This window comes from Mobula birostris, chromosome 3 (genome assembly GCF_030028105.1).
Source record: "Mobula birostris isolate sMobBir1 chromosome 3, sMobBir1.hap1, whole genome shotgun sequence".
Taxonomy (NCBI): Eukaryota; Metazoa; Chordata; class Chondrichthyes; order Myliobatiformes; family Myliobatidae; genus Mobula; species Mobula birostris.
Window position 1 is genome coordinate 40793882 of NC_092372.1, and position 27109 is coordinate 40820990.

At 39.3% G+C, this 27109-nt stretch overlaps 2 protein-coding genes across 2 annotated transcripts in view; both read right to left on the reverse strand.

The window, feature by feature from the left end:
* Window positions 1-793: 793 nt before the first annotated feature.
* The window catches only part of LOC140194984 (molybdopterin synthase catalytic subunit), a 52545-nt gene continuing 26229 nt past the window's right edge, over window positions 794-27109 (reverse strand). The window contains exons 2-4 of the mRNA XM_072252499.1: window positions 20607-20760; window positions 8263-8386; window positions 794-4472 (exon numbers count right to left, since the gene is read on the reverse strand). Of these exons, the coding sequence (XP_072108600.1) occupies window positions 4407-4472; window positions 8263-8386; window positions 20607-20760 (344 nt within the window). The 3' untranslated portion in view covers window positions 794-4406. The remainder of the gene's footprint in view (window positions 4473-8262; window positions 8387-20606; window positions 20761-27109) is intronic.
* mocs2 (molybdenum cofactor synthesis 2) overlaps window positions 20677-27109 on the reverse strand; it is a 56762-nt gene continuing 50329 nt past the window's right edge. The window contains exon 4 of the mRNA XM_072252500.1: window positions 20677-20760. The gene's annotated coding sequence lies outside the window, so the exon portion shown is untranslated. The remainder of the gene's footprint in view (window positions 20761-27109) is intronic.

A 27109-nucleotide genomic window follows, 5' to 3' on the forward strand; every position in this document is an offset into this window, starting at 1 on the left:
AACAGAAAATGCAAGACACTTGCATCAGGCTTCCACAATACCAGTACAATGTTGACCAATAATCTTTTGATTTTCTCCCCCAAATAAATACAATGAGGTCTGTTACAATTATGAGAATCGATAGGACTTCAAGTTAATGATTTCGAGAGCGCAACACTCCTTCCCTCAATGCAACTGAAGCACATCTGACAATTTTACAGAAAATTATTTCATAGTATTTAACAAGCCTGGCTTTTTTTCTTAAAAATAGAAAATCCTAGTCTTAGATTTCCCAGTAAGCTGATACTGTTTCTCACTATCTGTCTTAGAAAATGCCCTTAATATAATAGAAACGTCAATTAAATTAAATCTACAACTGGCCAGTACACCTTTGGATTGTGGGAAGAAACCGGAGCACCCAGGGGATACTCCTTAGAAAGGACTGCGAGATTAAACTTCGAACCCTGACGCCCCGAGCTGTTACAACATCGCACTCACCGCTACACTACCATGGCCCCTAGTATTGAATTGTATGGAAATGCTTAGGTAGCTTTCTGCATCCCTTGGTTAGGATGCCTACAAATTGCCAAACTGACTTGAACTTAAATTCAGTAAAATATTGCTGTATGTGATGTACAGGGACTGCAAAAACAGGAGTTTGAAAGTTCAGGTAGATTAAGTAACTGATTAGAAATCTACCTACTCCCACTTTCTACTCCACACCAACTTCAATGCCCCATCATCTTGCTCAGAACTGGTCACCACTATTTATTTATTCAACGCAAGTATGCAGTGTACAAATAATAAACAATGTGTGGTTATTGATGATTTTATTGCTATCTTTAATCAGTAGAGTGAACAAATACAATGTTTGCAAAATTCATCAAAGGCATAAATTTAAATTCTGCATAATCTGCTGAAAGTTATTCAGTCTTGACAAATGTTTCAACTCTACTATTGCAGGTCATCGTTTCTGTTGTCAAGCTATTAAAAACTTACTACTGTACTTCTAGTAAGGCAATGTATGTTTAAATTGCTACCACTAGAGGTCAGAATTTATCTATTTTACAGCAATGGCCAAGTAACAGGTTATTTCTGTCTGGTAAAAGACTTACTTAACTCTTTCCGGATGAATAAAGCAAAATCTCTGCTGAAAATCTTGATTTGCAATTTGCTGTTATATTATCACTGATTCTTCAGGAAATTGTTTTATATTACAGTGCATAACATGTCACTCTCTGTGTGTATAACATTGTACCAAAATCCCCATAAAGAACTTCAATTGACAGTCGTAAATTTTAAGTGCAAACATAAATCCTTAACATTCAGAGACAGATGGTGAATTTTTATCTTTGGGTAACTCAATGGATTGAGACTAGTAAGTGATCTATTCATAATTTATCAAGGTTAACTAGAAACAGTAAACTTATTTCAAATTATTAGTGATGATGTCCAGATGTAGCAAGGACAGCGAGAAAATGAGAACTTAGTGACAATGGAGAACTTTAACATCGTTAAAAGGAAATGCTGGAAATATTAAAGGTTCACAAACCCTGGATTGCAAGGTTCTTTAAAAAACAGCTGCAAAGACTGATTACATTAATAATGATTTTTCAGCACTGCCAGCTATTTAGTTAGTAAACTGAATTTTGCTGTTCATGAACTGAGAGGAAGGAAAAAAAACAGATCTATAGGTGAGTTAGCAAGATGCCAAAATCCATCTTGAAAGATTTGATAAAATGGCTCTAAAATCACTGTTACATGATCAAGCAACATCAGAATGACATGACCAATCTAATAATTTTTATGGAAATCTAATTATTAGGGTGACTAAGAGAGAAGTTATAGAATTAATATATCTGAATTTCAAGAGACTTCTCAAAATTTACCTCATTACAGGTTTGCTACATACAGGTTCACTGACTTGGGCATAAAATACCAGCATCTGCAGAAGTTTAATTCAAGGACCACGAACACCTATAAACTTACTCTTTCAGAATCTTCCACCAAAATAACAGCATAGTGAAACCTCCTGGAAATGCCCACTCTATTCCACTTCCCTGCCTCCGCAGGATTTTTCAATTGAAACACGAGTTCGGCTGGGAACTTAAAGGCATTATTTAAATGAGCTTTTTCCTACAAAATTGGGCCCACAGCAGGTTCTGGCAAATCTAAGACATCTTCAAAAAGGCAGCCTACAAGCAATCCCAGAACTTTAGTATACTACTCGTTCATTCATCTAATATTTTAGTTCTCTATATGCTAGTCAAATTGTTCACAAAATTTTCAAAAACGGTAAGTTTCTGGGCAACTGCCACAAAATTCTTATTCCAACTCTATTGGGCTGTATTTTCATTGTGAGTTTTGCAAGATGGCTACTATTACACACCTCAAATGCACTTTTTATTACAGCTCAATAATGTACAACAAATTACTTTAAGTTTTGCAGTCAAACATCATTTAGAGTCAAGAAAATGTTTCTTGCGGGCAGTTGCATTCAATCAAGATTTAATGTAAAACAGTATTAGTGTAAAGGACTCAAAGATACAAAGGGATATTGATCAGTTACAGATATGGGCAGAGAAGTAGCAATTATGAGGTGTTGTACTTGGTTAGGTCAAGTTAAACAGAAAGCTTAAAGTTAATGGTAGGCCTCTTACAGCATTGAGGTACAGGGTGATCTTGGGGGTCCAGGTACATAATTCCCTGAAAGTGGTTATGCAAGTGAATAGATGGTTTAAAAATAGGGATAAGGCATGCTTGCCTTCATCAGTAGGATTGGTGAGTACAAGAGTAGAAAGTCATTTTGCGGTTATACAAAACATAAGTCAGACTACTCTTCGAGTATTGTGTGTAGTTCTGGTCACTTCATTATAGGAAGGATGCGGAGACTGCGGAAAGGCTGCACAGGTGGTTTAACAGGATGCTGCCTAGATTAGAGAGTATGAACTACAAGGAAAGGCCGGAAAATCCTGGGTCACTCTGCCTTGAATGTTGGAACCTGATAAAGATTTTTTAAATTATAAGAGGTATAGATAGGTTAGATAGTTTGAATCTTTCCCTGGGGGTAGAAAAACACCAGAGGACATGTTTTTAAGGTTAGAGGGTAAAGTATTAAGGCAACATGAGGGGCAAGTTTTTTTTTAAAAGCAGAGTGTTCAGTGACTGGAATAAGTTACCAGGGGCAGTAGTGGAAGCAGGCAGCTTGACAGAGTTAAGCAGACTTTTATATGGCACAAGAATATGAAGAGAATGGAAGGGTATAGATGATACAAAGCAGGACATTTAAGATAAATTAGCATCAAGATCATCATAGCACCAAGGGCCAAATCACACCCAGTGCTGTACTGTTTTATGTTCTAATGTAATTGTAGTTCTTAATATGCATTGAGAAAAAATCAGGACCATACATTCACTTTTACAACTATGAAGAACCACCCAAGAAAATAAAGTAACAGCTTTGACAATTAAAATTGATATTGAATTCTCTTCAATCTAACTGAATGGTCAAAATTAAGTTGAAGAATAATATTAAACATAATAGATTCTGCACATGCTGGAAACCCTGACCAACACAAAGAAAATGTTGGACGAAGCCAGTAAGTTAGACAGCATGTATGGAGAAGAAACAGTCGACTTCCCATTCTCATACTGACATATCTAGCCATGGCCACCTCTATGCCATGATGAGCCCAAACTCAGGTTGAAGGAACAAAACCTAATAATTTGTCTGGGTAGCCTCCAACCTGATGGCTTCCCTCCTTGCCTTTCGCTCTTTTCCATTCCCCAATCTAGTTACCCTCATACCAGTTTGCTTCTTTTCACCTGCCATCACCTCCATGGCCCACTGACCTCTCCTATTAGATTCATTGTACTTCAGTCCTTTACCTCTTCCACCTATCACCTCCCATCCCCTCACATCATCACCCCTGCCCCATCCACCCACCTTCCCCCTCACCTCATCTCAATTAACACATGCCAGTTTGTACTCTGCCCCCTGCCCTTTCTTCTTCTGGCTTCTGACCCCTTCCTTTCCAGTCTTGTTGAAGGGTCTCGGCCTGAATCGCCAACTGTTCATTCCCTCCGGAAATGCTGACTGACTTGTTGAGCTTCTCCAGCTTTTTGCGTGTTGCTAAAGAACAAGAATGCTGCATGTGTTTGTTCATTAACATAAATGCTGGTAATCAGTATGAAATTAGGTGGCATCAACAAGTTTCAGATCAAGAAGTTATCCACATGGAAATTTAACATATTTCATATAATTCTATACAAAGGTATATGCATCATAGTCTGTATTTACACAAAAATGTATAGTGCAAAAGTAAATCATCAGTTTCAATTAAGGCATGATTACCTAATTCATAATACTAGTTTCTTTGACAACAGAGAATTATATCAAGACTGCACTGAGATCTAGTTACTTTTGGCTATTTTTTTGCCCACTGGCATTCCTTATTTTCCTTCCAGGTATATTCTTCATTATCATAGATCTCCTAATTTAAAAAAAATTAAAATAAATTAGAACATATGAAACATACTTAGAGATAATATATGGATAAATAAATTAGTTTGAAAACTAAAACGAAAGACTAAAATGAATTCATTAATTTATTAATCAGTTAATCTTAATGGTGGTGGTGAGAGTGTTTCTCCAGTCAATAGAAGGATAGTACAGAAAGGATATGGCCCATCCATCACAGCTTGCTGAGTGGAATTAGTGTCTCAGCGCTGGGGACTTTGGCCAAGGAGAGGACACTGACATCCTTTTTGTTATGCTGCCAGTAGATTTGGAGGATTTTCCTAAACCAGGGGTCGGCAACCTTTCTCCCCCCTGTGGTCGGATCGTGTATTAATGAGTGGACCGTGGGCCAGATAAATGCCATAAAAACTTGAAATATGGGAATTATCCATTTAAATACATCTAGTTATGTTTTGCCTCAAATTAATGAATAACACATGCTAGAAAATCATTTGTGCTTAAGGTTACCTACCCTGTCCTAAACAATGCTGGTTGTTCTCGCCAGCATTTGACTTGCCTGTTGTAAGTAGTCCATGCATTGTTTAAATTATTTGCTCATGATCTATGAATGTCACTGAAATTTATTATCAATCCATAATTACTCCTAAACTATGGTAGTAGCTAATAGTCAACTCACCTGTGGAATGTGGATATATAGGAACAATAAACCACAGAATCTAATAGTTTTGTGATTACCATTTTGAGACCAGCTTTCTTTTCAAATTCCATATTTAATAAATTACTTAAATGCCCAGGGATGCATGGTAATATTCAAGCTCATGTCTCAATAGTCCATAAGTCTGACTGCTGGTCCAGTAATTTAATCAATATGCTACCACAAATACTGAAATGTGGAAATTACTGTTGCTTGTAGACCATAAATCTAATGTTAGGTTTGAGGTTTCCATCTTCAGCACCGCTCTTCTGCAAAGGGCACAAGACTGTTCTGGCTTCCTGGAGGCAAAAGTATACTTCACTGACATGGCCTCCATGAATTAATCCGTGTTTAATCTATGTTTTCTAATGTCATGATACTTCATCTGTGGGATTGTGAAGAATTTGTAGGTCAGTAGAAAATCTCTAACTTATGGATATTTAATTTTCGCATATATTTCCAAGAAGGTCAGTGATGACATGGAATTCACTCCAAGCATACAGAGCTGCTCGCACCACCTTTACCCTGAAGTGTAATGACCAAGTTCAAATGAGGTGGTGCACAGTAGCATAATGGTTAGCACAGCAATGCTTTACAGCAGCAGTGACTGGGGTCCAACTCCTGATGTTGTCTGTAAGGAGTTTGTACGTTCTTCCCATGACCACATGGGTTGCCTCCTACATTGCACAGACATATGGGTATTAAGTCATAAGTATGCTATCTTGTTGCTGGAAGCATTGAGACACTAACAGGCCACCGTCTGCACAACCTCGGACTGTATTGGTCATTGACACAAGTGACGCATTTCACTGTACGCTTCAATGTACTTGTGACAAATAATAAAGCTAATCTAATCTAAATTCAGATGATCTTGGTTCTGCAGTGAGGAACAGAGGCTGAACAGCACCCCACTCCCATCTATTATGTAAATTTGTGTTGTAGTGCTGCTGCAAAACAACAAATTTCACATCATATGTTAGTGATCATAGATCTGATCCGACTCCACTGGGAAGCTTTAAGGGGGAATGGTTCAAAATTCAAGTTAGGAAGAATAAGAGGAGGACTGAAGCATTACTCAAACCAGTTGGCATTTGGTCCATGTGGACACAAATCACAGATCATTCTACATCACCCATAGAATGGCATACAAAGCAGGCAACCTTTTTTTCTTAAATAGTCTATAATGGTTGGGTATTGCAGTCAATATTGCTCCTTGTACCTTTTGATAGATGGAATTCACAATGCAATTTAGGAAGGAGTTTTTCAGCCAGTGGGAGGGTTGGCGGAGGAGGGCCTTAGTAATGGTTTCTTCTGTGACAAGGTCCCACAATTATATTTGTCACTCTTCTTGATGATGGTCGCAACTGTAGGTTATCTGGCATGTTGATCTCTTCTTCAAAGGTCAAGAATTCGAATTGCATTTCGCTTTTAGTTGGGAAGAAATGGTATGGACCACAGGGACCACTTTAAAATAAAAGGCTTACAAATGCTGTTGAAATAGTAGCCTTCACCCTGTACAGTCAGCCATCAACAAGATATGGATGCCTCTCTGTTGTGTACAGGCACAATATATCAGGATTGGGGTTAATTCTGAGATTAGGAAGATTTTAAGAATCCCTTCTTCCTGTTGTCTGTTGTCCATATTAAGTGTGATGAAATGACCTATTCATGAAAACAGCATGTGTTTTCTGTGTATTGCATATGTGAATTAAAAATTTACCATAATCATACCTAAATAATTAAGATCTGGCCAACAGTTGGATTTATCTGAGCAACAGTGGGTGGAAGTCCTTCCACGGTAACACATTTTGCTCAAGGAGCCATAGATATCTATTATCCCCTTTTAACATTTAAATTGGGGTAACTAGATAGACGTCCACTATATTAAACAGAATGTTGACAGTACCAATGTATAACCTTAAAATAATCCAACGACATTCTCTGACCTGTGAAGCACTTGACAAATTAAAGAAATACTCTTGAACATTTGTAGAAGCATCTCTATAATAAGGACAAGCTATGTTAATTCCGTATCAACATGGTGTAAAGCCCCAATTTAACATAAGCATTGCTGGAAATATTACATGTATTCTGGTTAATTGGGACACATCGGGACTAGTACATTTTGGCCCAATCAAGCGGCAACCCCAATTAGCCAATGTCTCATGGAAATAGTTTAAAAGGTATATAAAAAGACAAATTACCATTTAAGTGAGTTTAAAGTATGTATTTAAATGAAATACAAAACAGATTAGAACACCACAAATACAGTACTATAAAACTACTTTAGTTCCAATAACTATCTTCGGAGGGATTCGTCCTCAGTACATTACCAAGTTCTTCCGAATGACTAAATAAACAAAATTAGCACAGACATCTAATACAGATAATCGACTGCATTCATAGAATGCTTTCGACAACCGCATCCTCCAAATCTTCACTTTCTTTGTGACATTAAAGACAATTGTCAATAGCTTTAAATACTCTGTAGTTCCTAACTTTTGAAGTAGTGAAATCGTTTCATTTTCACTCCCAGCCATTTCTGACATCTCAAAGTCTGATTGTTTGAAACCGCAGTGAGCAAAACAGTTCTCAATTGCCTTATTGCTTATTTCTTGCCAACTATCAGTGACAAAAATCACGACTGACACTAGCTAGAAACAGCAACGGTCTCAAGTCCCAATTATGCAGTACCATGTCCCAAATAAACAAAGTAATCCCAGCTATTTTCTCAATTAGATTTGTTCTTTAAGAGTAGCCCAAAATAAGCAGCTGTCCCAATTAACCAGAATCCACTGTATCATATGCTAAAGGTAGACCTTGCCTTTTGAATCTTATCTTCATATTCCTTTCAATTAGGACCCTTGAACCAGCATAAACAGGATGAACTTTCCTCAACTTTATAGGTGTTTTTTGAAGTTGAGAATAAATGTGAACATGCAATTAATGTTAGTCTTAGAGCCAAAAAGAAAATCAAAAAGTGAATAAAGAAACATTAGAATAAAAATAGAAAATAACTAGATAAGTAAAATTTTCAGACAGTTCCGCTTTGCTCCTTTTATTCAAGTACCTCATTTGAATTTCATCTCCCTAATATCAAAGCTCATACCTTCTTCCATATTGGTACTGTGGCTTTCAAAGTATCAATGCAATATTTTACTGCTTCAAAGGACTCGCTTCTGTGTGGACTGGAGATGGCGATGATCACACTTGCTTCAGTCACATTAACTAATCTGCAGAATTAAATGACACAAAATGGAATCAAAAGCATTTAAAAATAACAATCACCGATTTATAAAGTAGATATTCATATTATTAGAAATATACAAGGGTTAAATTATATTAATCCAATAAGTCCCTGTAGCTGTTTAAAAAGCACCAAAAATCTGGAAAAGTCATGTGGTCATACTTACATTTTCATTAAAGTAATAGTTTCCTGCTATCTGCTGCCTGAAAGTCTGACTTTTCGTGTAGCAATTGATTATTCTGACTGTTGGATTGATACAAGCATAAACTTAAAAAAAGCAAAAACTTGTGGGAAGTTAGATGATTGGAAAGCTTTTAAAAACCAACAGAAGGCAACTAAAAAAACACAAGGAGAGAAAAGATGAAATATTAAGGTAAGCTAGTCAAATATATCAAACAGAATACCAAAAGTTTTTTTTGATTACATAAGGAGTAAAAGAGAGGCTAGAGTGGATATTGGACCATTGGAAAATGACACTGGAAAGGTAGTAATGGGGGACAAAGAAATGGCAGACAAACATAATAAGTATACTGTGATAGACACCAGCATTCTGCCAGAATCTCGACAGTGTCAGAGAGCAGAAGTGAGTGTAATTGCCATTACTAAGAAGAGTTGTGGGAAGCTGAAAGGTCTGAAGGTAAATAAGTCAACTAGACCAGATGGACTACACCTCAGTTTTCTGAAAAAGGTTGCTGAAAAGATTGTGAACACATTCATAATGTTTTTCAAGAATTACTAGATTCTGGAATGGTTCTGAAGAACTGGAAAATTGCAAATGTCACTCCACCCTTTAAGAAGGGAGAGGGGCAGAGAAAAGGAAGATATAGGGCATTTAGCCTTAATTCAGTGGTTGGAAAGATGTTGGAATCCTCATTATGGATGAGGTTTCAGGGTACATGAAGGTGCATAATAAAGTAGCCCAAAGACAAAATGGCTTCCTTAAGGGGAAATCTTATCTGACAAATCTGTTGAAATTCTTTGAGGCAATAACAGGCAGGATAGATAAAGGAGTGTCAGTGGATATTGTTTTCTTGGATTTTCAGAAGGCTTTTGACAAGGTGCCACACATGAGGCCACTTAACAAGAAAAGGTATTCCAGGAAAGATATTAGCATGGATAGAAGACTGGCTGATTGGCAGGAGGCAAAGAGCCAGAATAAAGGGAGCCCGTTCTGGATGGCTGCCTTTGAGTGGAGGTGTTCCACAGAGGCTGGTATTGGGACCGCTTCTTTTCACGTTATATGTCAATAACTTGGATGACAGAATTCGCCATGTTTTGTGGCCAAGTTTGCTGACGATACAAAGATAGGTGGAGGGGCAGGTAGTGATGAGAAAGCAGGGAGTCTGCAGAAGGACTTTAACAGATTGGGGGAATGAGCAAAGAAGTGGCAGATGGAATATAGTGAAGTGAAGTGCACGGTCATGCATTTTTGTAGAAGGAATAAAGGCGTAGACAATTTTCTAAAAGAGGAGAAAATTCAAAAATCAGAGGTGGAAAGGGTCTTGTGAGTCCTTGTGCAGGATTCCCTAAAGATTAAATTACAGGTTGAGATGGTGGTAAGGAAGGCAAATGCAATGTTAGCATTAATTTCAAGAAGACTAGGATACAAGGGTAAGGATGTGATACTGAGGTTTTGTAAGACATTAGTCAAACCACACTTGAAATATTGTGAGCAGTTTTGGGCCTCTGATGTGCTGGCTTTGGAGAGGGTGCAGAGGAGGTTCACAAAAATGAGTGGAAGGGTTAATGCATCAGGAGAGTTTGATGGCTCTGGGCCTGTATTCACTGAAATTTAGAAGAATGGAGGACAGGGATCTCATTGAAACCTATCAAATAGTGAAAGGCCTAGACAGAGTGGATGTGGAAAGGATATTTCCCATCTCTTTACCTGCCCATCACCTCTCTCTGGTCCTCCTCCCCATTTCCCTTTCTTCCAGGATGTTTCCTATAGTGGGAGTGTCTAGAACCAGAGGTCACAGCCTCAGAATAGAGGAACATCCATTTAGAACAGAGATAGTCATAGTCATACTTTATTGATCCCGGGGAAAATTGGTTTTTGTTACAGTTGCACCATAAATTATAAATAGTAATAAAACCATAAATAGTTAAATAGTAATATGTAAATTATGCCAGTAAATTATGAAATAAGTCCAGGACCAGCCTATTGGCTCAGGGTGTCTGACCCTCTAAGGGAGGAGTTGTAAAGTTTGATGGCCACAGGCAGGAATGACTTCCTATGACGCTCAGTGCTGCATCTCGGTGGAATGAGTCTCTGGCTGAATGTACTCCTGTGCCCAACCAGTACATTATGTAGTGGATGGGAGACATTGACCAAGATGGCATGCAACTTAGACAGCATCGCCTTTTCAGACACCACAGTGAGACAGTCCAGTTCTATCCCCACAACATCACTGGCCTTACGAATGAGTTTGTTGATTCTGTTGGTGTCTGCTACCCTCAGCCTGCTGCCCCAGCACACAACAGCAAACATGATAGCTCTGGCCACCACAGACTCGTAGAACATCCTCAGCATCGTCCGGCAGATGTTAAAGGACCTCAGTCTCCTCAGGAAATAGAGACGGCTCTGACCCTTCTTGTAGACAGCCTCAGTGTTCTTTGACCAGTCCAGTTTATTGGCAATTCATATCCGCAGGTATTTGTAATCTTCCACCATGTCCACACTGACCCCCTGGATGGAAACAGGGGTCACCGGTATCTTAGCTCTCCTCAGGTCTACCACCAGCTCCTTAGTCTTTTTCACATTAAGCTGCAGATAATTCTGCTCACACCATGTGACAAAGTTTCCTACCGTAGCCCTGTACTCAGCCTCATCTCCCTTGCTGATGCATCCAACTATGGCAGAGTCATCCCAAAACTTCTGAAGATGACAAGGCTCTGTGCAGTAGTTGAAGTCCGAGGTGTAAATGGTGAAGAGAAAGGGAGACAAGACAGTCCCCTGTGGAGACCCAGTGCTGCTGATCACTCTGTCGGACACACAAGCACACGTACTGTGGTCTGCCAGTCAGGTAATCAAGAATCCATGACACCAGGAAAGCATCCACCTGCATTGCTGTCAGCTTTTCCCCAGCAGAGCAGGGTGGATGGTGTTGAACGCACTGGAAAAGTCAAAAAACATGACCCTCACAGTTCTCGCTGGCTTGTCCAGGTGGGCGTAGACACGGTTCAGCAGGTAGACGATGGCATCCTCAACACCTAGTCAGGGCTGATAGGCGAACTGGAGGGGATCTAAGTGTGGCCTGACCATAGGCTGCAGCAGCTCCAGAACAAGTCTCTCCAGGGTCTTCATGATGTGGGAGGTCAATGCCACCGGTCTGTAGTCATTGAGGCCGCTGGGGCAGGGACGAGGCAGGACGTCTTCCATAGTACAGGAACCCTCCAGAGCCTCAGGCTCATGTTGAATACATGGCGAAGTGAAGACATGAGGAGGAATTTCCTTAGCCAGAGGTGGTGAATTTGTGGAACGGATTACCATATACAGCTGTGGAAGCCAAGTCATTGAAAGCAGAAGTTGCTAGGTTCTTGGTTAGTCAGGGCATCAAAGGTTAAAAGGAGAAGGCAGTTGAATGGGGTTGAGAGGAATAATGAATCAGCCATGGGTCAAATGTCCTAATTCTATTCCTATGCCTTATGGTCTAAAACATTAATTTAAGTAAGAGAAAATGCTAAACCCTGCTGGAAAACACAGCATATTCTTAATATTACTTTTTTTTATATTTGAACTTTTTAACAAACTGATGTATTTTTCACATTCACTGGCAGAAAGCGGTACAGCAGCTAAACTAACATTTCCATACGTCTTCCCACCCCGTTACTTGTAAAAAAAATATCATCCCCTTCTCTCAATTCCTCCGTCTCCATCGGAGCTGCTCTCAGGATGAAGCTTTTCATTCTACAAAAGGGGAGAGGTCCTCCTTTTTCATAGAAAGGGGCTTCCCATCCTCCACCATCAACACCTGCCCTCAACCGCATCTCTTCCATTTCACGCACGTCTGCTCTTACCCCATCCTCTCGCGACCCTACCAGGGACAGGGATCTTCTTGTTCCCACTTACAACACCACCAGCCTCTGAGTCCAGCATATAATTCTCTGGAACTTCCGCCATTTCCAATAGGATCCCACCACCAAGCACATCTTTCCCTTTCCCTCCCCCTCCCCCACTTTCTGCATTCTGCAGGCATCACTCCCTACGCGACTCCCTTGTCCACTTGTCCCTCCCCCACTGATTCCCCTCTTGGCACTTATCCTTGCAAGCAGAACAAGTGCTACACCTCCTCCCTCACTACCATTCAGGACCCAAACAGTCCATCCAGGTGAGGCGATACTTCACCTGTGAGTTCATATAATGTGTCTGGTGCTCCCGATGTGGCCTCCTATAGATCAGAGAGACCCGATATAGATTGGGAGACCGCTTCGCCATGCATTCATGCTCCATCCGCCAGAAAAAGCAGGATCTCCCAGTGGCCACCCATTTTAATTCCACTTCCTATCGCATTCTGATATGTCAATCCATGGCATCCTCTACTGTCACGATAAGGCCATGCTCAAGCGGGAGGCACAACATCTTATATTCTGTATGGGTAGTCCCAACTTGATGACATGAATATCGATTTCTCGAGCTTCCGGTAATGCCCTTCCCCACTCTCCTTCACCATTCCCCATCCGCTTTTCTCTCTCTCACCTATCTCCTTGCCTGCCTATCACCTCTCTCTGGTGCTCCTCCCCCCTTTTCTTTCTTCCATGGCCTTCTGTCCTTTCCTTTCAGACTTCCACTTTTCCAGCCCTGTATCTCTTTCACCAATCAACTTCCTAGCTCTTCACTTCATTGCTCCCCCTCCCAGTTTCACCTATCAACTTGTGTTTCTCTCTCCCATCCTCCCACCTATTAAATCTACTGCTCATCTTTTTTCCCCCAGTTCTGCCAAAGGGTCTTGGCCTGAAATGTCAGCTGTACTTTTATCCATAGTGCTGCCTGGCCTGCTGAGTTCCTCAGCATTTTGTATGTGTTGCTCGGATTTCCAGCATCTGCAAACTTTCTTATGTTTTTAAACTAACATTTTATCAACTTTTTCATTTTTCACTGGCTATGTATTAGTACATCACCCATGTGAAGTATTAACTAATTTATCTATGATGATTATAAAGACACGTAGACCTCTTTTATTGTCATTTAGTAATGCATGCATTAAGAAATGATACATTATTTTCTCTGGTGTGATATCGCAAAACACAGGACAAACCAAGACTGAAAAAACTGACAAAACCACATAATTATAACATATAGTTACAACGTGCACAATACCATAACTTGATGAAGAAGTCCGTGAGTACAGTAAAGTTCAAAGTTTCTCAAATGTCCCACATCTCACGTAGATGGGAGAAGGAAGAAAAACTCTCCCTCCTATGCCGAGCACAATCTGACCCTGAGTCATCCAAAAACTTTGAGCTCCGATCAGCTCTCCGACACTGAGTACTGTGTGCCATCTCTGTCCGAGCGATTTGACCTCCTTCTCGGTCGCCAAAAGCAGGCAAGGCTGGGGATTTTGAGGCCTACCCTCCGAAAGATTCACGACCACACAGTCACGACAGCAACGAACAGGCGTTTCAGAAATTTCCCCAGATGTTCCTCTGTGCTTTCACGTCCATTCTCCATCAAATCAGAATTGTCCACAGCCCCTATTTAACGGATACGATATCATTTTCACCGGAGAGCTGCGCACACGCGGCACGCCGCCACTTCTCCTCCTGACTAACTAAGGAATTTCTCTTATCTTATCTATGAAAGACATGTTTCAAAAGCACCATTTTTGTCTTAGCATTAATTGCCCTCCTAGCATCTTTTCTCGGCCCTTTAGTTAGTTTGCTTAGTATTTGTATCTCCTACCTTCTCCCCGTATCCTCTCATGCCCTAACCAATCAAGAACCTATCAACCTCTGCCTTAAATATACATACAGACTTGGTGTTCACAGTGATCTGTGCAAAGAATTCCACAGATTCACCACTCTCTGGCTAAAGAAATTCTCCTCATCTCCGTTCTAAAAGGATGTCCCTCTTTTTGAGGCTGTACCCTCTAGTCTTAGATGCTCCCACCATAGGAAACATCCTTTCACCATTCAATAGGTTTCAATGAGATCTCCCCTCATTCTTCTGAATTCTAAAGAATACAGGCCCACAGTCATCCGATGACAAGTCAATCAATTCTGGAATCATTTTCGTGGAACTCCTTTGAACCCTCTCCAGTTTCAGTACATCCTTTTTAAGATAAGGGGCCCAAACCTACTCACAATACTCCAAGTGAGGCCTTACCAGTGCTTTATAAAGTTTCAACATTACATCCTTGCTTTTATATTCTAGTCCTCCTGAAATGAATGCTAACATTACATTTGCCTTCCTCATGACAGACTCAACCTGCAAATTAACCTTCAGAGAATCCTGCACAAGGACTCCCAAGTTCCTTTGCGTCTCAGTTTTTTCGTATTTTCTCTCCATTTAGAAAATAGTCAACCCTTTCATTTCTTCTACCAAAGTGTCTGACCACATACTTCCCGACATTGTATTCTATCTGCCATTTCTTTGCCCATTCTCATAATCTGTCTAAGCCCTTCTGTAGCCTCTCTACTTCCGCAAAACTACCTGCCCCTCCACTTATTTCCATATCATCTGCAAACTTTGCAACAAAGCCATCAGTTCCATCATCTAAATCATTGGCATGTAACATAAAATGAATCAGTCCCAACACATAACCTTGCAGAACACCACTAGTCACCAGCAGCCAGCCAAAAAAAGGCTCCCTTTATTCCCACTCTTTGCCTCCTGCCAATCAGCCACTGCCTTATCTATGTCAGAATCTTTCCTGTAATATCATGGGCCTGTAGCTTGTTAAGTAGCCTCATGTTTGGCACCTTGTCAAAGGCCTTCTGAAAATCCAAGTACACAACATCAATCTACTCTCCTTTGTCTATCCTGCTTGTTACTTCAAAGAATTCCAATAGATTTGTCAGGCAATATATTCCCTTGAGGAAACTATGCTGATTACAGCCTATTTTATCACTTGCCTCCAAGAAACCTGAGACCTCGTCTTTAATAATCGACTCCAACATCTTGGCCTATAGCTTCTGCCTCTGAGTGGAATGATATTTGCAATTTTCCAGCCTTCTGGAACCATTCCAGAATCTAGTGATTTTTGAAAGATCATTACTAATGGCTCCACAATCTCATCACCCACCTCTTTCAGAACTCTGTGGTGTACACCATTTGATCCAGGTGACTTATCTACCTTCAGACCTTTCAGTTTTCTTGAACCTTCTCTCTAATTATGATAACTTCACACACTTCATGTCCCCTGACACCTGGAACTTCCACCATACTGCTAGTGTCTTTCTCAGTGAAGAATGATGCAAAACAATTATTCAGTTCATCCACTATTTCGTTGTCCCCCATTACTACCTCTCCAGCATTGTTTTCCAGCAGTCCGATATCCATTCTCATCTCTTTTACACTTTATGTATCTGAAGAAACTTTTGATATCTTCTTTAATATTACTGGCTAGCTTACTTTCGTATTCCATCTTTACCTTCCTAATGACTTTAGTTGGTTTTCAAAAACGTCCCAATCCTCTAACTCTCCACTAATCTTTGCTCTATTATATGCCCTCTCTCTGGCTTTTATTTGGCTTTGATTTCTCTTGCTAGCCATGGTTGTGTCATCTTTCTGTTAGAATATTTCTTCCTCTTTCGGATGTATATATACTGTGCCTTATGAATTGCTACCAGAAATTCCAGCCATTGATGCTCTGCTGTCATCTCAGCCAGTGTTCTTTTCCAATCAATTCTGGCCAACACCTCTCTCATGCCTCTATAATTCCCTTTACTCCACTATAATACTGATACAACACACATCAAAGTTGCTGGTCAACGCAGCAGGCCAGGCAGCATCTCTAGGAACAGGTGCAGTCGACGTTTCAAGCCGAGACCCTTCGTCAGGACTAACTGAAGGAAGAGTGAGTAAGGGATTTGAAAGTTGGAGGGGGAGGGGGAGATCCAAAATGATAGGAGAAGACAGGAGGGGGAGGGATGGAGCCAAGAGCTGGACAGGTGATAGGCAAAAGGGATACGAGAGGATCATGGGACAGGAGGTCCGGGAAGAAAGACAAGGAGGTGGGGGGGGGGGACCCAGAGGATGGGCAAGGGGTATATTCAGAGGGACAGAGGGAGAAAAAGGAGAGTGAGAGAAAGAATGTGTGTATAAAAATAAGTAACAGATGGAGTACGAGGGGGAGGTGGGGCATTAGCGGAAGTTAGAGAAGTCGATGTTCATGCCATCAGGTTGGAGGCTACCCAGACGGAATATAAGGTGTTGTTCCTCCAACCTGAGTGTGGCTTCATCTTTACAGTAGAGGAGGCCGTGGATAGACATGTCAGAATGGGAATGGGATGTGGAGTTAAAATGTGTGGCCACTGGGAGATCCTGCTTTCTCTGGCGGACAGAGCGTAGGTGTTCAGCAAAGCGGTCTCCCAGTCTGTGTCGGGTCTCGCCAATATATAAAAGGCCACATCGGGAGCACAGGACGCAGTATATCACCCCAGCCGACTCACAGGTGAAGTGTTGCCTCACCTGGAAGGACTGTTTGGGGCCCTGAATGGTGGTAAGGGAGGAAGTGTAAGGGCATGTGTAGCACTTGTTCCGCTTACACGGATAAGTGCCAGGAGGGAGATCAGTGGGGAGGGATGGGGGGGACGAATGGACAAGGGAGTTGCGTTGGGAGCGATCCCTGCGGAATGCGGGGGGGGGGGGCGGGAGGGAAAGATGTGCTTAGCGGTGGGATCCCGTTGGAGGTGGCGGAAGTTACGGAGAATAATATGTTGGACCCGGAGGCTGGTGGGGTAGGGTAGTAGGTGAGGACCAGGGGAACTCTATTCCTAGTGGGGTGGCGGGAGGATGGAGTGAGAGCAGATGTACGTGAAATGGGGGAGATGCGTTTAAGAGCAGAGTTGATAGTGGAGGAAGGGAAGCCCCTTTCTTTAAAAAAGGAAGACATCTCCCTCGTCCTAGAATGAAAAGCCTCATCCTGAGAGCAGATGCGGCGAAGACGGAGGAATTGTGAGAAGGGGATGGCGTTTTTGCAAGAGACAGGGTGAGAAGAGGAATAGTCCAGATAGCTGTGAGAGTCAGTAGGCTTATAGTAGACATCAGTGGATAAGCTGTCTCCAGAGACAGAGACAGAAAGATCTAGAAAGGGGAGGGAGGTGTCGGAAATGGACCAGGTAAACTTGAGGGCAGGGTGAAAGTTGGAGGCAAAGTTAATAAAGTCAACGAGCTCTGCATGCGTGCAGGAAGCAGCGCCAATGCAGATGTCGATGTAGCGAAGGAAAAGTGGGGGACAGATACCAGAATAGGCATGGAACATAGATTGTTCCACAAAGGCAACAAAAAGGCAAGCATAGCTAGGACCCATACGGGACCCGACGCAGACTGGGAGACCGCTTTGCTGAACACCTACGCCGTGTCCGCCAGAGAAAGCAGGATCTCCCAGTGGCCACACATTTTAATTCCACATCCCATTCCCATTCTGACATGTCTATCCACGGCCTCCTCTACTGTAAAGATGAAGCCACACTCAGGTTGGAGGAACACCACCTTATATTCCGTCTGGGTAGCCTCCAACCTGATGGCATGAACATCGACTTCTCAAACTTCCGCTAATGCCCCACCTCCCCCTCGTACCCCATCTGTTACTTATTTTTATACACACATTCTTACTCTCACTCTCCTTTTTCTCCCTCTGTTCCTCTGAATATACCCCTTGCCCATCCTCTGGGTCCCCCCCCCCATCTTTCTTCCCGGACCTCCTGTCCCATGATCCTCTCGTATCCCTTTTGCCAATCACCTGTCCAGCTCTTGGCTCTATCCCTCCCCCTCCTGTCTTCTCCTATCATTTTGGATCTCCCCCTCCCCCTTTCAAATCCCTTACTCACTCTTCCTTCAGTTAGTCCTGACGAAGGGTCTCGGCCTGAAACATTGACTGCACCTCTTCCTACAGATGCTGCCTGGCCTGCTGCGTTCACCAGCAACTTTGATGTGTGTTGCTTGAATTTCCAGCATCTGCAGAGTTCCTGTTGTTTGCGTTTTTATAATACTGATACAACTGACTTTAGCTTCTCCAATTAAGCTTAATATAGTTAACTTGGAGAGAGAATGAAAAGGAAAAGACGACTGAAAAAGAGAATTTGTGAAGAGAAAGGCAGATAAAATAAATGAGAATGTTTACATCCTCAGAATTTAAATGGGTGGAGGGTGAGGAAGGGTGAGTTTAATTAAGGATCAATTGTGATCTATTCTCTGAGATGGAATATGTGAGATGGAATATGTAACTGGAATACCTAGAATTTTCTGAGCTGCCAAAAAATGAATGATATGAATATTGAAAGTGGTTAGATACAAGAATGGCAGGTTACGCTTCCAGTACATAAATGTCACCTGGTCTGAATCAAGTTCATCCTCATTTGCTAGAAAAAGTGGAGATAAACACCAAAATAAGCTTCAAATAATCCCTCAAGACTTAAAAAAGGCAAATATGATACACTTGTTCAGTAACAGGAGGAGGACATGACAGTGACAACAAGCTAGTTTAACCTTGGGAAGGAAACTCTTAAGAACAGCATAGAAAAACAGATCATAGGATTTTGGAGACGTTTCCATTAGCATGGAGTTTTTAAAGATGACTCATGTTTAAATAACCTAATTTAATTTTTTTCTGAGCTGACAGATAAGGTTAATGAAGGGAATATAGCAGAAGTTGTTAATGTGGGTTTTCAGAAGGCATTTAGCAAAGTCCCACATGAAAGGCTGGTTTACAAATTTAGTGGCCATGGATTAAAAGCATCAGGAACACCACAGATGCAAGAATGATTTGGCAGAAAGCAGACAGGCATAGTAATCACTGTTGTTCAGACTGAAGGCTGGTAAGCAGCAGTGCTTGCCAGGGTCAGATATCCAGAGCCAGACATGCAAACATCAAAGTCATAAATAAAAGGAAAGAAAGTAAAATTGTTTTTCTTTATTTATATGAATGACTTGGATGGATACGGGCATGCAAGGGAAAACTTCAATTTGGCAGATGACTGATAATGCAGTGGTATGAAGGAAAATTTTAGAAGACTGCAAGAGGATAGCGATGGGCAGATGAATTTTAGCATAAACAGCATAAATGATATATTTTAGTAAAAAAATTATAAAGACAATACAGACTAAAGGGGTTTGGATTACTTCTGCACTGGTCTGAAAGTAAGCAGGATCTCATAAGAGAGAATTAGTAAAATTGGATTTATCACTTTTATTAACAGAGAAAACAAATGTAAGGAAAATATGTTAACTTTTAGAAATTAGTGATTTAGTCACAAATGAGATAAAAAGCAAGAAAAGGAACAAAGAAAAACAGAAGATGAAAGCCACTAATAATTGGCTAAAAATTCCAAACCATAATATATTTTAATTTAAATACAATGAAATAAACTACACCTCCACAAGATGCACCTGGGTCATTGCTAGTAAACAGCTTAATATGATTTCACACACCATTGGTTTAACATCCACAATTTCTAAAAAAAAACTGAATGAAATATAAATCACATAACATAACATGAAACCATTTCCAAGTGAAGAAGATGAAAACATTTCTTTTTCCCCAGGGAGACTCATTTGTCTGGTGTCCGGTCAAGTCCTCGTGTCAGATTCAAGCTACATCTACTTCAATTGCAATGCAAAAAACGGAGCCAAAGTTGAGCTTCATTGAACTCAATACTTCACCTAAACAATTAGATTTTAATATGAGCGTGAAATTGTCATCACTTAAAAAAAAATTATCTTACATCAGATTGAACTTTCCTAATAGATTAAGGATTGTTATTTTGCTATTGAAATTTAGACATTAAGCAGCAAAATTTATTGTGTATTTGTGGCTAAATTCAATTATTAAATGTTTACGTACCAAATAATACTTCGTATGTACTAAAATATGAAATAACTAAATCTCATGTTTTCTTTGAATAATACAACTTTAATGCAAACCTGCATCATGTTCTGTATGAACAGCACAAAGTATGATTAAAAAGGATACTCCTTTCATATTATTTGCCTTTCATTTTGACTATTCTCTTCCCAAACAACATTTTCAGTAGCAGTAACTCACCCAAGTCTGTGATAAACACTGATGTGCTGAATTGCTGGCCATTGATTTCTAATAGCTCTGCAGATTTTCTTTATTTCGGATTCAGCCATTGGAATATAAGCTTCATATTCAAGTCGGACAACTTTCCTTCCTTCAAAGTGGTTTCTGGTTGTACCTAATAAATGAAATGTATTAGGTACTCATTCAGTGGACTGTTAAAGAGCTATAAAATTATTTACTAAACTGTTCTGAGCACCTCAGACCATCTCCTGGTACATTAGACTATAGAACTTCCCTTCCCAATTGCTATAGTAGAAGATTTTAAGGATGTTTCCTTCTGAAGAACCAGCTCAGCAACTTTCAACTACGATTCTCTTCTCCTCAAATTCACTGCCTAAGCCAAAAGCATAATCAAGTCTTGGCTTCCAACCTGATAACTTTAATTCTTTTTTAACATCCTCTTTGGTTTGACCACATGATTATACTAATTTTATCATTTACCCCATAGTACTCAATATATCCTTCTTCCATTATCTTCACCTTGATCTCAAAAATGATAATTTTGCATATGCAATGACAACTATTGCTTGGAGCTAAGAACTCTGACTAGCCAAAAAAAATTGTTACAGAAACAGCAATGAAGAATTCTTCTAGAGACAGAGGTCTTTCATTGCTGCCCTAAACACCAGCGGTGTAACAGGCAGTAAGTAATAGCAGCTAATATCAGATGTTTCAAAAAAGATGTATTTGATATTCTAAACCTATAGAAAAATAAACACCTGCAAAGCAACTGAAGCAAAAGTTGTTTGCCAATTTTCTCTGTGGAATCATTACCATAAAAATGCAGGTTCTTTACAGCGCTGAACATGTCTCTAAATCTCAAATAAAGTTGGTTCATTTCAACTAAGTAGCTTTCAAATTTATTTACTATATTGTACTTCGAAGACAATGCAGGGCTATCAAAGCTATAATAAATTTGCCCAACCCTATACAATGTTATTAAAATAACTTGAATAACTTAACATTTAAATTTCATTAATGATAAAATATATCTAAGTCAATGCAGAAGTTGAAGACTTCTCCCTCCTTTGTAGAAATTAGGAAGAATTCCACTGAAAAATAAGCAAATACTTGCTGATACCTAAAGACATAAAGATGATAAAATAGTTTTTAAACTGCTTGCTGGAGCTGGTAAAGATAAATTAAAGTTAGTCAAGCATCTGAGCTAAAGAAAGCAACATTAAAGTCACTTCCTATCCTTAATTTCAATTCTATCAGGAGTACCACAATGCATTTCAAATTAACGGTGATAAAAGTTCATTTACAAAATACTTTCAATGCAAGGAGAGTTCTTTAAACAGAACTAATAACTTAAAAATTGCAGCATATCAGTTAGTGTGATGTGGTGACAGGAATAAGTTAAGTAAAATACTTTATTATATCAATCATATTCAGGTTATGATAGAGATCATTGTTCATTAATATTAAACTGCCTTTGCTATGGCAACTGTTTTGTAATCAGGAAAAACACTGGCGAAAGATGGATCAATGTAATTCTGATTGGCTGCAGTCTTGACAGTTTAATTCTTTAAATTTAATCTTACTACTTATTTTTTCTTAAGTTATGCAAGGAAACTTGGTTCATGGTTAAAACCTAAACGCCATGTAACTTCACAAATATATACTTATTCTGTTCTGCACCATCTTCATCTTAATTCTAAACATGATTTCAGCAAAGTTGTTAGCATTGCCTATTAATTGATTGCTTCAGCACATACCAACAGAACTAACATTTTTTACAGTATCAATGCTACAAAAAGAGCAAAAGCGGTATTTCTGCTGATCAGTGTTGTCACGTTCAATTGGTCCTTTAGAAGCAATGCAATCTGGTTACAAACAGCAAGTTATCCAATATTCATAATAAAATATTCATAAACAGTAACTGCTCACAATTTGCTACATCACATTGTTCTGTAGTGCATTCCAGTGACAAGATTTTAAAACAACGCTGAGATTAATACCTTGTGCACTATCTTCATGTTGGAAAACAATTGTAAAGGTAAGAATAATCATTTAGTGCATTTTAAAGAGAGCAGCTATGTTTTTATAGAATAAGATTTTTTCGGTTTGACAAATTCTCAAAGCAATTGTCATGCGTTACTTCAACGATAAAGAAATTTTAATGACACTCATTTATTTGTTATGAAGCATCAAAGCAGAAATGTAAAATCAACTATGTTGACTGTAAGGAACTATGAACACGAATTAACAACTAAGATTAACATCTTTAAATACACATTCAAGTTGTTGCAAGTGGAAAAAGTACGAAAACCACTTATTGCTGGTGTGAACCTACAAATAGATCTTCCTGACAATAGTTTAGACTATTCTGAATATATACGTTAGAATTGCTTTCACTTGACAATGAACTGTGGAAGACTGGCACTACAACATATATTGCCAGTATAAACTGTCAGTATTGCCAGTATTTTACTGTCTTAAAAAGCTAATGAAATACAGCATTCTTGCAATCAGTACATTGTTGGTGTTCCTACAATAATATTAGGGAATAAAATCCATGTTTCTGATCTAATAACACATGTTTAAAGTCAAGATCATTGTGCGATAGTATTTCTATGTTATTGTTCTTGTTCTTCTTAATGGTAATGGTGACAAGATGCAGAAACACTGTTGAAGCAAGCATGGTGAATTGCTGGAATGCACAATATAAATAAAACAGTTTCCTTAGTACTGAATATTGCTATGGTTTTCTGCACTCGTTTGCATTGCATCAGATTTTTGTAATTGTTACACTTCATTTATCTATATACTGTACAGTATTTATACATTCAAAAACCCTTCAAGTCAGGAGGTATATCCCTCATAGAAGCAATGGAAGTTTAAGATTCCAACCTACCCTATTCAGCCCTATGCATTTACACATTTATTCTACATGCAAGAAAGCAGCCATCATCACATTTACCCAATTCATTCCCTTTTCTGTAGCTTTTCCCTTTATTTAAATTAGACAACCTTATCATATATAGAAGTTACTAGAGTTATCAAAGGACAGAATGGCTGAAAAGTTGGAAAATTTTGTGCCATTCAGAAAGTAATCTTGGATTTGTAAAGAGAAGGTCAGGTCTGACTAACACATTTGAGGACAGAGTAGTCTCAGTAGATTACGATTATGTGAGATTTATACAAATTCAACAAAACAGAATTAGCAATAATAAAAGTGTCCAAACTTGGAACTAACCTTCAAGGTATTCAAGTCTTCAAGGAAGAAAACGGTGCACGATGAAAATAATGTGCTCTACTTGACAATTGTAACATTGTGTCACTGTGTCACTGGGAATTACTAATAGCATATCATACTTAAATGGCTTGGATAAACAGAGTGGTAGACCTAAAATTGCAGATGTGAAGTGTAGCAAATTTTAAAGTCAGAACATGAAGTTAATTGGGGTCTGGGACTGACTAAATGAACAAAACCACAAGAGTTCAACATGTGAAATGGTAAGCTCTGTAGAAATAAAACAGAAATTTCTGAATATCTGTAATACATAAAGACTAAAAGCCAAAAAGGTTTAGCAAAACATAAACACTACCCTCTGGAAGTAGGACATCAGCATTTCACCATCCAAGGCCTTCTTGCTACACAGATAAAACCTGCAATACAGTATGCTCGAACATTTGTAATAACATCTACTCTCACACATTTAAGAACTATTTCAATGAATATTTGAAAGACACTAGTATAAAAGACTACAGGTTGAGTGCTAGAGAAAAAAAATTAATTTAGATACTTGACAGCCAATATAGAAATACAGTAGCAGGATGAAGGGCCTGGTTCTGTGTTGTGTGAATCAAAACAATATTTCCCTGCATTCCAATACTAAATTATTTTTGGATAAAGCTGCACGCAGGTAGTACAATGCATGGACTCCAGTTTGCTGGGAAATCACACAATCCAACGCAAACTAGCAAGATCTACCTCCCATAAGCATTACAAATTTTAGAACTACAACCTGAAAACATGCTGGCTATTTGCTGCCGGTAATATCCTGGCTACACACCGATGTCAGAGCCCTCAGTGATGGAATACAAACTTCTGACAATTCCACTGATCAGAATCAAGAATGAGAAAGTGAAAAACTTTACACCATTTTGAAATAATTCAACATACTTAAACAAATTCAGTTAAAAGATGCTTTCAGCTATTTATCTAAATATTACACTTTTAAAAAATGTTAATGATGAAGGGTCTCAGCCCGTAACATTGACTATTTATTCCCCTCCATAGGTGATCCCTGACTTGCTGAGTTAGTCCAGCATTTTGTGTGTTGCTCAAGATTTTTACTACCTGCATAATCTCTTGTGTAAATGATTCTTTAAATGTTTTTAAATTAGTTATTTTTAAATATATAATTGTTTACTATTTCTAATATGCAGAAGCTTTCTAAGTCATTGACAATGCTTACAAAAGTGTTGCTTTGATTATATGACCATAAAACATAACCGCAGAATTACGCCAATCAGCCCATCAAATCAGCTCCACCATTCGATCATGGCTGATTTATTTTCCTTCTCCTTGTCTTCTCCCCAGAACCTTTGACACCTTTGCAAATCAAAAACCTATCAACTTTCTCTTAAAATATACCCAATTACTTGGCCTCCACAGCCATCTTGGCAATGAATTCCAATGTCTCACCACTGTCTGGCTAAATAAATTCCTCTTCATCTGTTGTGTATTTAATATTTCAGTTTTACCAATATTTTAAAATACATTATTTGATTGTACACAGAGCAAATCGAACAGTATTTTGAAGCTAATGAAATATCCAGTTTTCCTGAGTGTGCTAAGAGGAAGATCGTAGAGTTTGCTTAGAAGTTTAACGGCTCCAACCAAAGCAGCCAAAATTAGCTTTGTTGATATTCTGAAAGCAATGTAGGAACATTTAGAACAGAAACCATTGTTGATTGCAGCACACTTCAGAGTTCGTAAGCAGAATCAAAAGGAAAGGAAGTTCATTTCAGCGTACATGACTGAATTGAGGAAATTGTCCAAACATTGCCAGTTCAGTCGATGCACTGAGAGATTGTTTAGTTTGTGGAATCTTACAAGAAAGCGTTCAAAAAATGGCTCTTAACTGAAGCAGAACTCATATTTAAAAGAACAATTGAAATTGCTGCATCAATGGAAACAGCAAATATGCCATTGAGTTGCAGTCAGGAATGAAAGGGAGCCTGAACAAAATTGCAACGTTTAAACAGAAACCTGCCTGGCTGAACACATATTGTTACCACTGTGGCAGTGGTTCACAGACAAAACTTACAGAAAATGTAACAAAGTAGGACACATACAAAGAGGATGCGCTGGGCAGCCAAAAATAAATGGACTCCACAGGAAAGAGAAAAAGATTAAAAAAAAAAGTCAAGTTGCAGTTTAAAAAAGAGCACTGTTCTGCATGTTGTTGAAAAAAAATCTAATAACGATGAGAGTGACACAGGACTGGATAGCCTTGAGATTTAAAATGTGAAAATTAATAAGAGACAAGCAATATGGCTTACACCACAGGTGAATGGCAAAATAATTAAAATGGAATTGGACACAGGCTCAGCTGTTTCAGTCATTCCACAAAATAGGCATGAGCAACATATCAAATATATCAAACTGAAGCCTGCAGATATTCAACTAAGAACTTATACTGGGGAAAAGATAACTCCTGTGGAAATGACATTCACAGAAATAAACAACCAATAAGACACATTGGGCTGGTAAGTGATCAAAAAGGAGGACCAACATTGTGGGGATGTGATTGATTGAGACAAGGGCAAATTGATTGGCGATCCATCCACCATTTGCATGCCAAATCCATGCAAGAGTCAACTGAAAGTGAATTAAGAAAGGTACTGGATGATGTCATAGCAGTGCTGAAGGATGACATTGAAAATCTCAAGCACATCAAGGGTAAAATATCCTCAAAGAAAATGCCACATCCAAGTTTTACAAAGCCTGCTGGGTTTCTTGTACCATCTATGATAAAGTAGCCAGTGAGCTAGATCGAATGGAATTGAAGAAATTCTTTCCAAGGTTGTGTGTAACCCATGGGCAATGCCAGTGGCCCCAGTAGTCAAGAGGAATGGGTCTGCCAGGATCTGTGGTGATTTTAAGGTCACAATCAACCCACTACTGAAAGTAAATCAAGTACCTCTACAGAATACACAGCATATCTTTGCAAACTTTTCCAGAAGGTAACACTTCAGCAAAGTGGATTTAGCAGAGTCCTACCTACAGACGGAGCTAGAAGAATCGTCCAAAGTGTTTCTCACCATAGACACCCACAAAGGGCTTTATCACTATAATAGGCTTATTTTTGGAGTAGCATCTGCACTTACACCCTGGCAGGAAGCTGCTGCAAGGCTGCCAAGGCACTCATTGTTACCTGGATGACATCATTGTTCAAAGGTCCAAAGGTCCAATTTAATGCCAGAGTAATGTATACAATATACATCCTGTA